The 16274-nt window shown below is 37.5% G+C and overlaps 1 protein-coding gene across 1 annotated transcript; it reads right to left on the bottom strand.

Annotated features, from left to right (window-relative positions):
* Positions 1 to 8442: 8442 nt before the first annotated feature.
* Positions 8443 to 11635, bottom strand: LOC111210505 (trimethylguanosine synthase-like). Its single transcript, XM_022710929.2, has 6 exons — positions 10938 to 11635; positions 10636 to 10852; positions 10416 to 10551; positions 10211 to 10302; positions 9995 to 10118; positions 8443 to 9701 (listed from the first exon to the last, which is right to left on the bottom strand). The coding sequence occupies exons 1-6, from the start codon at positions 11215 to 11217 to the stop codon at positions 9633 to 9635; spliced, it is 918 nt and encodes a 305-aa protein (XP_022566650.1). The 5' UTR covers positions 11218 to 11635; the 3' UTR covers positions 8443 to 9632.
* Between the last annotated feature and the right edge of the window lie 4639 nt (positions 11636 to 16274).

Raw genomic sequence — 16274 nt, 5'->3', positions numbered from 1 at the left:
ACTTTTTTTAATTTATTTAATTTTACCTTTTTATTTTAAAAATATAATATAACTTATATCTTGAGAAAATATTTTGTTTCCTCTTTTAAAAAATTTCGAATATGAAATAACACAATCCTATTGGTGGGTGAACCTCTAAACCCTAGGGAGTGAACCCAAGAATAAGTCTTAAATTTATATCTCTATAAAGTAACTAAAAATTTTAAAACTTTGAGACCTCATTTATTACCCATACAACCTTTCAATTATTTTTGTCAAAAATAATCCAATTGTTTACTTCGGATTATTCATCAAGAAGATTCCACCAATCCATCTTAAGAGTTCACTAGACCAACATTTAAACTAAAACAAGAAAGAAAGTTTGTGTTTTAAAATAAAGTGTTTTAAAAAGAAAAAAAAAGAAAGTTTAGATTCAGATAACTTATGGCAAACAAAAACAGCAAATTAGTTGCCCACAAATTAACATACTTTGAATATATATATATAATAAAAATAATTAAATAAATTTTTTACTCAATATAAAAAATGAAAATAGTGGTAAAATAGAAAAAAATAAAATTAAGAAACATATGAAAACTGTATTTAATAGTGGTATCAATTCCTTAAAAAGAAAGTTGAAGAAAATTAATTTTACACTTAATATCTACCAAAAATATGCACTCCCTTAAATTAACTACAACCAAAACACAAAAAAATCAGTAGCGCACAACTTCTATACATCATTTCTGCATTCACTCATAAAAAAACTAGAATCTATAAAAAATAAAAATTATGTAAACAAAACATCAAAAATCAAAAAATTAACCACAGATCAAACATAAATATATAAATACAATTTTGTTTTTGAAATACTACATGCATAACACTTAAAATGATCACATAGCAATAGAGGAAGAAGACTATATAAAACATTTTCATTTTTATAAACAGAAAATATCCATTCCCCATTGACGTACTTTTAAAGGAAGAAACAAAAATTAATCAAACAATCAATATTTTTTCCTTACAAATATGTCTAAATTTTATATGAAAAGACAATGATATCGGTATTAAAAAATTAAGCTATAATAAGTTAACATTTTTAAATCATAAAAAAAACAAAAGAAATATAACAAAAATGAATCAAATATTATGCTAACATATTTTAATATTTTTATTTATATACTATTTTTTGTTATTTGATTTTAAATTTATATTCTCATAATTTAATATTTATATTCTCATAATGATAATTTAATATTTGTAATTTCACTCCTATCGTTAACTTATTTTTACTTTGTTTTAATTAAAAATGAACCAATAATCACTATATAAAATTTTAATTTATATGATATAAGCCAAGCTCAAGTCGAAATAAATCTACAAACCACTTTTTAGTTTAAACAAAAAAAGAAACAGTCTTTGGATTAGTTTGGTTAACCTATCCCTTATTCTTTTTTTTGTCAACTGCCTCCGTATATTAATTCATATACTTCTAATTTGTTACAAATTATTAAATTTAATTTACTAAATTTAATATTACACCATAAAACATATTAAAAATGGATTCAGATATATTCCAACATTCAAAAAATGATTTTACATTAAAAAACATAATCTTCTTCTCTCTTTTGGAACACTCACATTAATAACATCATCTATAATGATATTTAAGTACATTATAAGGGAATTATTTTCTTCCTGTTTATTTATTTATGATAAAATTTATATTTTTTCAATTAAAATTATTGAATTCGCTTCCAAAAATAACAAAGAAATTCACATAAATTATACTAAGTTATAAAATTACATGTAATATAAAATGTAAAATTCACATATAAAATTTAAAACATATAAACCGCGCGTAGCGCGGTTAGAATCTCTAGTGAATATAATATGAACGAATATTACAAATACATCATTTAATAAAATAAATAATTAAAAACTGAAAATTCATACCCGCGCTGGCGCGCGGATCATGGTCTAGTATGTGTTTAAAACTCGAAGGTTAAGAGTGCTTGAATTGAAAGGATTGATGACCTAGCTGAAAGTAATTCATCGTATCATGTTTGGTAGGATCATGCTCTGGAGGTTTCAGGAGCTCCAACAAGGCGCTTCCGGATCTGTGTAGACGAGAAGAACTCGTTGCCAAAAAAATGTCCTGATCCGGAAAGGATTAGTCTTCACTTTCGTTTGCAAATCATCTTGATTAAAACTATACTTGAAGAAATCAAAACCCAAGCCCAGCTGGCAAAGGAGACAAGCTTGATACCATTGACATCGTTCTGCAAAGATAAGAAATTGTTAAACCGAACACCACGGACCCGATGTCCGAAGAAGCTCATGGGATGGCACAACAAAAACACGCCCGCGCGAAAGATACTCCAGCTTGTATGACCAACCAAGGCTTTATATTCCTTCCATGTCTCGTTCTTGAAAACAAGAAAAGACTAGATTTTGACCCGCACGAATGTAAATGTATAGGAAAATCGTCTATGTTGAGCATCTATATTAAATTTTTTTATTGATCATCCTTACATAGCACATGTAAAACACCTGAACAAAAGATTCAACGTAGAACCATTTTTTTTATAAGAAAGCCCCATAGAGAACTTGTTCGAATTTTTTTAATGTCTAGTTGAATAGTTCGCGCTTGCCATCGAAAGCATTTTTCTAATTAACTAGGTTTCTATCATCTACATTAAAGTTTTAATATAGAACATAAGTAATATACAAACAATAATGTATTACGGTGATGAGATTTAAATTATACTTTCGAATCAATCTAAATTGTGTATCATAAAATTATACTAATATATTTGTACATATATATTCATTGAAGGTAAATATATTAAAAAAGTTGGTGATATGGCATCACCTGATGGAGAGTACTGTCTTTCTCAACGACGTATGTACGTGGATTATTAATTTATTGAGATAAGTACTCTAATATTAGGCACATAATGTGATGCAATTTCGATATGAGTTTGTTATATTAGCCTATTAAGCGGAGGATTTTATTTGTACAGAGAATTCATCCATTGGAATAAATAGTGTATTATGTGGATCAAATATTGTATACCAAAGACAAATTTTAAATAGGACTCTAGTTTAATAGAGTAGATTCTTAACTTCCAATAAAATGAATCATACGGCGAGGAACGTTGAAACTAACGACTTGGAAGATAAGAAGTCATGTCTCCCCTATCTCTGATTCCAAGAGCCACGCAAACAAAGCAAATGACAGATGGGACTTCTCTGCCACACTGATACCTGCAAAAGAGAAGCAAAAGATTTTGACCCATCAACGAGAAGGACACAGCCCAAACGATGTTGCTGGGATGGCTCCACCCTAATAACGCGCCACCACTATTAGATCTCCGACACTTATGACCAACAGAGCCGGTGATTAATACGCGATTCGTCAACGAGAACCGAACAACAAAGCTTCTCTTACTCGCCAAATCCACGACTTCTCCTAGCTTGACGTTCATTCTTTTAAGAATGTCGCGGAAGATGACGTTGACCGTGCTGCCCGTGTCGATGAGAACTCTCGCGACCTCGAGATCCCTTATCATGAGATCGATCATGAGCGGGTCACAGTTGGGCTGATCGATCCCGCCGGCCTCTTCTTCATCGAAAGTGATCACTCCTTTAGGGAAGTCGCTAGGCGCGGACCAGGTTAGCGAATTTGCGCTTGTCTCAGCCTTGCGCTCATAAGCTTGATTGCGGGGATGGTATCGCTGCAGTACTGCAATCCTCCGATGATCATATTGACTCTGCGGTGACTATTGTCATTTCCTTTATCGTCCTGCCTTCTTCCGCGCCTTTCTCCTGACTGGTTCTCTCGGAGAGAGTTCTCGGTTTGAGGGGCTTTATCGTTTCTCGGAGGACAGTCTGAGTCGCGGACGAGATCTTTTACGCTAGATTCTTCGGCGAGTTCTCCTGCGAGCAGCTTTGCGGCCAACCTGGCACTGAGAACCTTGCAGTTTATGGTCGAATGGCCGCGGGCCAAATGAAAGTTGCAGAAGGCATTCTCGTCGTAATTCGGATTACGAGTCCATGTATTTCCCGTTGTCCGGCCTTGCTCTGGTCCGGAATTGATGGCATAGTTATACGCTCCTTGGGTCTCCTCTTCCCCGTGATGGATGTTTTTATCGTTACGAGGGTTTCTTCGTTTAGATTTCTGATCCGACCCAGGATCCTTCAATGAAGTTTTCGTGAGCTTCTGTTTTTGCGATAAGATTTTTGTCTCTTCTTCGATAGTTATGTAGTCCATGGCCTTATGGAGCGCGTCTTGAATCGTACGCGGTTTATCCAAGGTTATCCACATCCTAAACTTTGACTTGTACCAGAGCGTTTTACGAAGTGCGTCTACTGCCACTTTGTCGCTTATTCCGCACTCTAGCCATGACAATCTTAAATCGTCTTATAAAGTCACGGAGAGGCTCGTCCTCTCCTTGGGACATGCTCCAAAGATCGACAATGGAGGTTTCTCAGTCTATGAACATAGAGTCCTGCTTGAGAAACTCCGAGGCGAGTTTGCGAAAGCTCCCAATGGAATTCCGATTTAGGCGGGAGAACCATTCGAGTGCTGCTCCTTAGAGGTTTTCGACAAAGAGGCGGCATTCGCCAGCATCCCTTTCGCTGTCTCTGAATTTGGCTCTCTCCATCGCGATCTGGAAAGCTTGCAGGTATGCCCTGGGATCGGTTGTTCCATCGTTAGGCGTTACCTTGATCTTTCAAGGGTCCGAAACCCTAGTTCCAGTGATGCGGGTTGTAAAAGGCGTTTTTCAAGATTCCTCGGGCAGCTGATCGATATCGGGTGCGGTGCTAGTAGCGTGGTGAATCTCAGATTTCACCGCTCTGACTTCTGCAGCCATTTTAAGAGATGATCGCGAAGATCGCGGATCTGGGATTTCTCGCTAGCAGGTTTCTGATTTTATCGGTGTTTGCCACGAGTGTTCCGAATCTGCTCCCCGGCCAGTTCTTCCTGTTCGTCCCAGAAATTCTTTCGAACTGGGAATCATCTTTAGTCACACGACTCTTTTTACGACGCGGATGCACGTCTGCGTCTTCGTTGGTAGGTTCGGACTGACTGCTAGAATCCACATCGACGCGCTCAATATCTCCTTCTTCCTCGTCTTCTACGATAGGGGGAAGATCTCCCGGGTTTTTCTGCGTTGGCGCAGGGGTTATTTCGTCGGGATTTTGCCCTGATGTTTTCCCATGCGTGTTGTCGGACCGGTCCAAAGGAGTCGTGAAATTGATTCTTCTTCCGTGGATTCAAGTTGTCCCGCGCGGAATGACGGCCCTGGTTCTTGCCGTTAGGTTTTTGACTTGTTTAGCGAGAGAACTCATGACCTCGTCGCTTCCAACTTCTTTTTGAAAGTCGAGAAAATTTTCTGAACCTCCTCGAACGTTGCGGTGTTGAGGCTAACCGCGATAATGTTCGCTGCTGGAGTGCTTCCAACGTTGTCGTCGATGGCTTCGCCGTCGCGAGTTTGTTGGTTGTTGAGATCGTCAGCTGACATGTCTGATCGAGCGTTTTTGGCTGAGAGTTAGATTGATCCTTAGCCCCCTTCCTTCTAACGCCAAACTGTGGGAACCGAAATTTGCACCGTCGATTTCCGTTGAATTATGAAAGTTAGGAAAGCCCTAATTTCCCAGAGGTCCCGGATATCTGTTAAACCACACGTCAAGCAATCAAGAACACGAAAAGACATACGAGAAAAATATGAGAATCGAAAAGAGAAGGAAATTGGTCTTATTCTGAATCTGCGTATGAGCGTTACAACAAGATAAAGGCCTCGGCTGCTAGAGGTGTCCGCGAAATCCCCTAGTTCTAACACCTAAGATTGCAGAAAACCTAATTGAGTCCCAGCTCGAATAACAAAAACGGAAAGTTGCCTAAATTGCTCTAAGTATTGCTCTGAGTAAAAATTCTTGTGTCCCTCTTCCCTTCAGCTTCGACCCCCTTATATACTCCCTCTAAGGCGGTTTACCTTTTCCCTTTCTGCCCTCGGTCGAGTTTATCGCTTCGCAGAAATATTCCATTTTTCTTCGATCTCTGTATTTATCTTCGGAAACTTGACATTTCTCTTCTTTTGGGCGATAAGTGATAAACCGTCGTAACGACTGGGCTTGGTTCCATAAAATCATAAGTGGGCTCTTTGCCGTGTTATGACCCTTAATGGGCCATTTTCCGACTTTGGTGTTTTTATGATTTTATAATAAGAATGCTTCCGAAACGACATCGATTCCGAAGAACATTCAAATTCCTCGTATAGCGTAGGCAACCTTGGGTGTTCAGCTAACCGTTGCCATTTTATACGACCAATCCGAATGTTCTTCGAAAAAATATGAGTTCATGCGGTTTTTAAATCTTAAAGTTCCAATGATACCTCCAATCGAGACGAAACAAGAATAAGTTCGATGCAATCTCGGGAGAGGAGTTACGAGAACGAAGTGAACACGGACTCCGGTCGATCCAGCTCGGCCGTTTGCCGAACTGGACTGGTCCAGCTCGGCGAACGGCCGAGCTGAATCCGCATTCGATCCAGCTCGGCCGTTCGCCGAACTGGACCGATCCAGCTCGGCGAACGGCCGAGCTGAATTCCACAGAAGATCTAGCTTGTTCGATTCGACGAACTGATCATTAGACCTTTAATAGTTTTTTCCGTTCTTTCTTGACTTCTTTCTTGTTTTTATGGAAAAGAAGATTTTATCGGATGTTTTTCCGACGTTGATTTCGTCGTAACCGATTTTGACCCCAACATTCATAACTTCCCCTTTGATCTCTCCCAAAACTGCCTCTTTGTGGCCTTCGCACCACTCTTGGTCTTGGATGTTGAATCCGACCAACTCTCTGTCTTTGTGTTTCAGGGTGTAGGAGGAAGCCCTGGGGTGCTTGCAAACCCACAGACTTTCCATCCTTTTATAGAAGAAGGGGTGGTTACTTCTTAACCATTGCATCCCTTCGATATCAATTCTGGCCATTGATTTAATCAATGGACCAGAACACACCCATTCGCCTAAGGCAGTTACCAGACGTCCTGGACCTGCTTATCCACTCCTAGACATGTCAAACTGAAGCCCACACGGATTGCCCATGCCCATGGCCTGACCAGAAGAGTCCACCTGTCCATAGCCATCCTTGGCCAACAAAACGGCTCGGTAACCGCCCAGACCTGACCCACTGGTCCGAGACCTAAACATTCAGTCCAGCTGAGTTGAGCTGATCACCAGGTGACCCAGATGAGTGAACTACTCCATCCAGTTCAGGGATCTGACACACTCTACTTGAGCTCCAACCAAGCTTCGTCTAGCTGGTTGAGCTTCTTGCTTGCATCGCCTAGCTGCTAGACACTTCGTCCAGCTTGCTCTCTTCATCTTATTCAATTCTTCTAAGTCCCTTGGCCTAATCCCAGACTAGACTAAGTTTTCCCATGATCCATGCTGACTTACACTTGGTGAGCTACCTCTGAGCTTCCATGAGCTGACTGAGCTTCACCATTGCATCGTCCAGCTACCGTAACACTCGACCAGCTCCTTTGAGCTTGTTTCCGCCTTGTCTTGGTTAAGTCTCAGCTATATGATGTCCTTAACCATGCTGATTGTCCATGATACGCTTGTCTTTAGGTCATGTGACCTGACTGGTGTGTCTCCTCGCACTAAGGTCTGTCTGGACGATCCTATCCAGAATTGGGGACATGACAATTGACATCTTTTTGCAAAGATAAGAAATTGTTAAACCGAACACCACGGACCCGATGTCCGAAGAAGCTCCTGGGATGCCACAACAAAAACACGCCCGCGCGAAAGATACTCCAGCTTGTATGACCAACCAAACTGTAATATTCCTTCCATGTCTCGTTCTTGAAAACAAGAAACAACTAGATTTTGACCCGCACGAATGTGTGGATAATTGTTTCATTTTGTAAATGTATAGGAAAATCGTCTATGTCGAGCATCTATATCAATTTTTTTATTGATCATCCTTACATAGCACATGTAAAACACCTGAACAAAAGATACAACGCAGAACCTTTTTTTTTTAAGAAAACCCCATAGAGAACTTGTTCAGAAAAATTTTATGTCTAGTTGAATAGTTCGTGCTTGCCATCGAAATCATTTTTCTAATGAACTAGGTTTCCATCATCTACATTAAAGTTTTAATATAGAACATAAGTAATATACAAACAATAATGTATTAGGGTGATGAGATTTAAATTATACTTCCGAATCAATCTAAATTGTGTATCATAAAATAATACTAATATATTTGTACATATATATTCATTGAAGGTAAATATGTTAAAAAGGCTGGTGATATGGCATCACTTGATGGAGAATACTGCCTTTCCAAATGACGTATGTACGTGGATTATTAATTCATTGAGATAAGTACTTTAATATTAGGAACATAATGTGATGCAATTTCGATATGAGTTTGTTATATTATTAGCCTATTAAGCGGAGGATTTTATTTGAACAGAGAATTAATCCATTGGAATAAATAGTGTATTAAGTGGACCAAATATTGTGTACCAAGGACAAATTTAAGTAGGACTCTATTTCAACAGAGCATTCTTAACTTCCAATAAAATGAATCAAACGGCGAGGAACGTTGAAACTAACGACTTGGAAGAACGGATGTCATGTCTCCCCTATCTCTGATTCCAAGAGCCACACAAACAAAGCAAATGACAGACGAGACTTCTCTACCACACTGATACCTGCAAAAGATTTTGACCCATCAACGAGAGGGACACAGCCCAAACGATGATGCTGGGATGGCTCCACCCTAATACCGCGCCACCACTATTAGATCTCCGACACGAGAACCGAAGAACAAAGCTTCTCTTACTCGCCAAATCCACGACCGAGAGGTGATTCGATAGTAAACAAATCAACAAGGCCCTTGAAGCAAGTACTGGTTATTGATCCAAACCAACCAACGAGAACGAAAGCCGGATGGATCTACACACTCCAAATCCAGTGAGCAAAAAAGACAAAGATCTGTAGCTGCCAACGCCTTCACGCATGTCTTGTCGTTACTCCACTACCTGCCCTTCGAACGCCGCCATTCCGAACAGAGACGTCGTCGCCGAGACAACAGAGCAAGCAAACACGTCGACATGAGATGGAGAAGAGTCTCGAGAGAAAAACCAAAGCAATACACAAAAGTAAAGAGAAAGAGGTCACACCGGCACCGACACAGCGGCCGGATACCGGTGAAAACAAGATTGAGATTAGGTTGCCTGCAAGGGAGCGGCTAGGGCTTTTGAACTTTTCGAATGGGGTTGTTTGTTTGTTTGTACCATAAATTTTGTCATCACTCATCAGTGCTCGACTTTCTTACAGTTGATATCAACGGAGTCTAACCGAATAAACTAACGGAGAAAGGAGAGTGAATTCTTTATTTTCTACGAATGATGCATTCAATTTGTATCAAATATCCATGTGATAGAATCCTGCATAAAGTGGAAAGATGAAATGAGAATTCTGTATCCTTGGAACTATAATCATAACTATTTATTTTAAAAATTCTCTTCAAGAAATTGTATTAACTCCTTCAGGAGTCCATTCCTCTATCCCCTGCTACAGAAAAGATAGTTCCTTTTTGATGCAGTATAGTTCAAATTTCTCAGCTAAGCCGCATTGCGACTAAAATAAGCCGTTATGGCTATCATTTTGCCTCCAATACAACTTTCTTCTATCTGAAATCACAATATATATATTGTTAATAAAAAGGTTTGCAACAAATTATCTTTCATAAAGAACACAAAATGTTTAGGTTTAAGGAAAAAATGTGTTTTAGGGCAACATACTATACAATTTTGAATATGTTTGGATTAACTTTGTTATCATATATTATCGGATCAGGTTCGGTATCTAATCTCTTGTAACACCCGTTCAGATATTTTATATATATATCAGATTGGGTTCGGATTCATATCTTGGATTCAGAGATTATGCCCAACCCTAGTGTTTTAATAGATAAAGGTGTTACCTCAAGAGTTAGGGGAGGTGACGAGAGGGAAGCCAGTTCTTCCAACTGTGCTAAATCAACATTTTTCGGTAGATACATGATGATATTCGGAGTAATGGACTGAACAATCTTAAACAATGAGTACCTATACAGAAACAAGTCTTCACTAAAAATGTATATACTTTTCATAAGAATTAAGAACCAAGATTAGCATATCATTAGGTAAAAAATGTTTACCCGTCTCTTGGCTGAAGCATATCCATCTTGAAACTCTCGACTTTGCAATAATTTGGTCCTCCCCATGGTGGCGCAAGAAACGATACATCTCCCTGGACAAAATAAAATGAGTTTTATCTAGTATATATATTAGCACAACAACAAAATTAAAGAGTAACCAAAAGAAATTTTTAATAGCATATAAAAAAATGATGGAGACGATTACTTTGAGAGATGGAGCTAAACTGAAGAAATCACCAACGACAAAATCCACATGATTAGCAACTCCATAAACATTTGCATTGTTCATAGCCATTTTAACTTTCATTGGATCAATGTCGATAGCGATTACAGAAGAAGAACTATTTAAAGAAAAATGGTTTAGAAAACATTCATATTCATACTTCTCTTCTTGTTTTTGAGAGAGAAAGCGAGATAGAGATTACACTTTAGCAAATTGAATAGTGTTACCACCAACGCCTGCGAAGCAATCAATCACCACTTTTCCACGGCACCTCTCTGCGTGTTTGATGGCGATCTCTTCATGAGTCACAGAGTACCATCCTTCTTCATCTATTTGGATACCTTCGTCATACCTCGAGAACAGATCGTAACGTTGAATCCAGTACCGATTGATCTTAGGATTCGTACTATTTTCTGCCTCTGTAGGAAGCACAAACAAAGATATATCATATATAATTAAGAAGAAATAATGGAAGCATGAAGTTTACGGATGCTATTTATTTACCTTTCTTCAAGTGTGATTGATCGTCGATAGTCATTGATCTCTTGTCACTAGCCAGTGTGAGTGAAGTATTAAAGTCAACGCGTAACTCAACTTCTTCATGCGATGTCCCGACAAGAGAGAGGATAGCCCAGATCTCCCGGTAATCGAAATATTCGGGTATGATAATAATTTGTTTAAAACTTGATTGATTCTCCACCGGTTTGAAAATAACCGGACCGGTTGATGAAAGAAACACATTGCATGGAATATGTTCTTCACTCTGCATTCGGTAACGTTCCATGGAATTTGTTCTTCCCTCCACTTTTGGTAATGTTGCATGGTGTATGTTCTCGTTCCATTTTTGTTTTCAAAAACTACTGATGCAACAATAGTAGTCGCTATTTTATTAAACATTTAGAAATTATTTTATTTTGGTAAAATGTTAAATTTTATATCATTTTTTACCAAAAATTTCATGAAAAACAAGTAGCAGAAAAGATTTAAAAACCCTACTAAAAACAACAGTCTGGAAAGGAAACCAACACGGCAACCAAGTTGACCTTCCAAAGCTGCTAAAACCACACTATTAAGACCATGATTAACCCCAGTCTTTTAACTGGGGTTCTTAGTTTCGGTTAAGAGACGTTCTTAGTTTTTCTTAGATTTTAACTAAAAAAATCTAATAATTGTTTTTTAAATAAGAGATATAAGAACCGTTTCTTAGCCGAAAAGTATAAAAAAAAAGTGTCAAATCAATAGTTAAGAACTCCGGCTAAGAGACCGGGGTTAATCATGCCCTTAGCTTCAGAAAGACCAAACTGGAGATGCCGTTCTCATACCGGCCAGAGACCAAGAGAAGCCGTCTCTTGTTCAGAAGATAGTGTATAGTGACAACTTTTATATCATAATGATTATTCTGTGTAACAGAAAGTTACACATCATCAATTTGGAATTATGAGCACTGATAGAAACCAAAGGAAGCGAGAGAAAGAAGCTCCAACAAGAACACACCACACACAAAAATTGAGTTGACAAAAAGGTAATTTTAAAATTTATAAAAACACAATGATGTTAATAGTTATTAAGAAAGGTGTTCAACAAAAAGATGCATTTACTCTGTACTTTTGCCATTTGTTTGCCGCTAGTGGGTAATTTTTGGCCCAAACTCAAACAACTATGTCATATATTTCCTGAAACTTTGTTAAGAAAAATGTCTGCTGAAACAAAAGGGAGCAAAAGTAGTGCCGTAGTGGTGACAAAGTGGATCAAAACAATTGAAATTGTTTATAGTAGAAAGTAGAGTTTGAAGGTGGCTGGTGTTGAAAGATTAAGTATAAAAGTTTGAAGGTGGTTAGTGTCAAAAGATAAGATATAAAACATATCTCATTTAGTTAAGGGAGTGTGTGTGTGTGTCCCTCAATAGACTATAATCGCGTCTTTATGGAGCTCTGTGCCACACAACCCTCTCGGCTTTTTCACGTACAACTTCCCCAAAGGCTAAGGTTATGAAAGGTTTACCCCGAACTAGAGAGAGTGTGTGTGTACCGTACAGCCCTCAATCTATCCGCTCCTCCCACCAGCTTCCTCAAATCCTTACCACCCGGTTCTGTTCTCTCTCTAGATGTCAAAGTTTGTTTTTTTTTTTTTTTTGCAATATATGTTTAAATGAAGGACTCGCTTTGATCTTATGGATGTGCAGTATTTTCTCAAATTGTCATTGATGTAGAGCCTTTTCTACTTCGCAAGGTGTTAGACGAGATTCAGTACACGGTTTCTGAAAAGAAAAAAAAAATGAATAACTGCTATTACCAGAACGAGACCGAGACCGAGACCGAGAGTGGGATTGTTTCAACGTGCCACAGCGCATCACTTAAAGTGGGTCAGATCAGAGATGCGTATTTGGCAGAACACATCAGACCCGTTCCGGAGTCTGTACAAGATTACGGCCTTGATAGAGATTTTGTTTGATTACGTGCATGTCGCGGATGATGGGATCTACAGATCCATTGATATGTTTCTTAAGGTAAGTTTTTGTTTTTTATCCTTGCATTGAAAGTCTCTGCTTGTGCTATTGATCTAGTTAAAATTATTTTATAACCATTATTTAGGGGAATCCGTAGCTGACCTTAACAAGAATGCAAATTTGTAGGCACACAGAATCATGCAACAGACTCCATGTTTTAAAGGTAGATAGGGAGTATCATTTATTCTTCTCATCAAAAAGTCTATGGATGCGTCTGAGTGTATATCTCGTGAAAACAAATCTTGCAATGCGATTTTTCAAACAAGAGCAATCCATTGGTTAGAGACGATTATGGGTTCTAATGAATAATTTAGTAGTTAATTTTGTGATTTGAAAAGTTTAGAACCCTTGTTAGTCTAATTAAATTTTTCATTGTCCAATGGGAGAAACTCATCGAGGTTCTTAATTTTTTTTTTTTAACGCATATTAAAAATACAAATACAAAAAGGCTTTGGCTTGAAAGAGAACATAGAAAAATGTCTTGTTGTTAGAACAAAAAGTTCTTGGTGTAAAAGTTGAAACTAAGATCTTACAGAGTTTAGTTACCGGGTCATCTGCAAATCTTTTGCAATTTTTTCAACATACTTCAGCATTTGTAATCAGGAACAACCATGACAATGATCTCATCTTCTTTCTCCACTGGTTTACGGTCACTTAAGCTGCATTACAACATTGAACATGGAACAAAGCTTTAACTCTCTGACAAGAACATTTCAAAAAGCACTATGAGCTATCAAACATCCATCAGAGACTGCATGTAAAGAAGTTTCATAGAACTCACCTCACAACCAGTTTCCTTAATAAGTGTCTCCAAGAAAGCTCCCAAGATCTCCACCTGCAAGATTCAAGAGTCAGACTCAGGGAGAATAACTAGTGAATGATGATTACAAAAACCACTAGCCCTTACAATAGCTCTTGTTCCGCCAGAGTTCACAAACGAGGCGCTTGCTTCACCTGACTGTCGAAAATGATGTTAAAAGGGCATTTTCAATCAAAACACGTTTCCTTAATTAGATTGTAAATTCCAGGAGCATGCTACGGACATTCATGCCCATCTTTTCTAAACCAGCTACCAGGTAGCAAACATTATGACAATATATCTATATATCATAGCAAACCAATTTTATGTTACCCGCTGACGTCATCATTTTTTTATAGGAAAAAACAATCAAAATCTAACGGTAGAGATAGTTCTGAAAATATAATCTAAGGGATATAGGATGAAGGGTATGAGGCCATAGCTTTAGGAATCGACGCCTTCATCGTATCTATTCAAAAGCGTCCCTGCAGAAACTAATTCTCTTTAAGAATTGTATCTTTTCACACCAGCATCGTTCCAGTGGAAGGTCATCATCTTCCTTGAGATTTGTATCTTATCAGAAGGTTATAAATTGAAGAGACTGTATAGGTTTTCATAATTGTTTCAAGTTTTTTCTGATTTTCTTTTCTCTCCTATTCTGCTGCAGATAATTTTCCCTCTGGCCCTTTCTCCTTTTCTTATAATCAGACTCCATTAAAGTATTGTTATTTCTCTGTAATTCTCTAATTATTAAATTTATTCCCTTTGGAGTTTCTGCAATTGTCTGGTTTGGTTATACTTTCTTGTTAATGTTGTTTTGAATAGGCTTGTTCCATGTCGATGACAAGACAATGAGATGTCTATTGAATATTTATACTCTGCAGTGTGATTCGTTTTTTTGTGTGATGGTAAAGCAGATCTAGCATCAATGTTCGGACAGTGCGCTGATCATTATTTCATGTACGTTAAAGGGCAAGAGAGTTGTCTTTTTGTAGTAACTTCTCTCTTATTTGCTTCTACTTCTGCTACTTTCTATTATCCATCTGAAGCATTCATTACTTTTGCTACTTGAGTTTTTTCTGTTGTAGTTGACCATTTAAAAATAATGATGTTCCTTTGAAACATGTTAACTAGTTTATATAATATAAAATAGTTGCTAGGAAAAAATAACAAAGAATGAATGAGACCTAAAAATATATGTTGTCAAAATATAAAGGGAAATTTGGAAAAAGAGAACAAATTAGCTATACTATTGTCCCCTTAAAATGCTTTTACTAATCTTTTTCCCCTTAGTACTAATGAAAAGTAAAATCCAGTTTTGTCCTCGTATTTAGATTTATAAATATAAAGGTTAAAATGTAAAAACATAAGTAATTTCCAAATTGAGTTATAATATGATATAGTAAATATAAATAAAGTTAAAAAAATCAAAACCCAATCGTCTCCAACATCTCTCCGTCGAAGGTCGAGAAAGGTGATTCCCGTGTTCGCCATCAACGTGTTCCATCCGGCGCGTTTTGGTTCGCCGGTGAACTTTTAGTTGTCGTGTCATCTTTCTTTCCTCCTTCCTCCTTCCTCTGTGGTATTTTTCTGTTTCTAAGACGCTTCTTTTCTCCAACTTTGTTTTCTCTATGAACCCTAATTGAACTTGTTTTCTCCGACAGCGTTAATGAGCGTTGGCAAGAAGTGGACAAAGCTTTCATCACAGATTAAGAACAAGTAGGTGTTCGATTTTCATCTCGGTTCCTCTTTCCCCAAAATTAAAGGTTAGGTTTTGAGATCCCCTTTTTTATTTGATTTAGTTTAGTGATTTTGTTGATGTGCATGTATTAATAAATTACTGAATGGCTTAGAAACTCAAATTGTGAAAGTCCATTGTTTGAGCTTAGACAATGATAAGTTCCGATGATAATGTAAGAGTTCTACGAGTGCATTTTCAAACAATAACCAGTCTTAAGGTTGAATTTTATTTTGGTGGTGATTGAATTTTTAAAGAGTAAATCGATTCATGCACTACAAGAAAACAGCGGCATACTGAGGGAAAAAATCGTCGGTATGTCGTCGGAATAACGCTATTCCGACGACATACCGACGAAAAAAGTCCTCGGAAATTCATTTTTCTTCGGAAATCCCTCGGAAATTTCCGACGGAATTCCGAGGAACTGAATTTCCGAGGAAACTCCGAGGACCACTAGATCGTCGGAAAGTTCCTCGGAATATACCGAGGGAGGACTTCCTTGGAACGTGGCCCTCGGAAATTTCCGAGGAACGTGGCCCTCGGAAATTTCCGAGGAAAGTGGCCCTCAGAAATTTCCGAGGAACGTAGTCCCTCGGATTTTTTTTTAAAATTCCGACGACTTATTCCGAGGAAAAGGTCGTCGGAAATTTCCGATGGTGCTTTTCCTCGGAATTTCGATAAAAAAATTATTTTTTTTTAAATTAAAATTTGTGAAATTTAAATTCAAAAATATAAAATTAAAATTAAAACTGAAAACATATTAGATAATTAAAAGTTCTACAAATAAAAATAAAATAT

The sequence above is a fragment of the Brassica napus genome, chromosome C7 (assembly GCF_020379485.1).
Source record: "Brassica napus cultivar Da-Ae chromosome C7, Da-Ae, whole genome shotgun sequence".
NCBI classification, from domain to species: domain Eukaryota; kingdom Viridiplantae; phylum Streptophyta; class Magnoliopsida; order Brassicales; family Brassicaceae; genus Brassica; species Brassica napus.
The sequence above is the reverse complement of the archived record's forward strand: the minus strand, read 5'-3'. Positions and strand labels throughout refer to the sequence as shown.

What these genes read in the sequence shown, in the direction of transcription:
- LOC111210505 (XM_022710929.2), bottom strand. Translation starts at nt 11,217, where the DNA reads ATGGAACGTTACCGAATGCAGAGTGAAGAACATATTCCATGCAATGTG. An exon ending in TCAATCACACTTGAAGAAAG is followed by an intron (nt 10,853 to 10,937) that starts GTAAATAAATAG and finishes TGCTTCCTACAG; the next exon opens with AGGCAGAAAATAGTACGAAT. An exon ending in CACCTCCCCTAACTCTTGAG is followed by an intron (nt 9,702 to 9,994) that starts GTAACACCTTTA and finishes TTGTGATTTCAG; the next exon opens with ATAGAAGAAAGTTGTATTGG.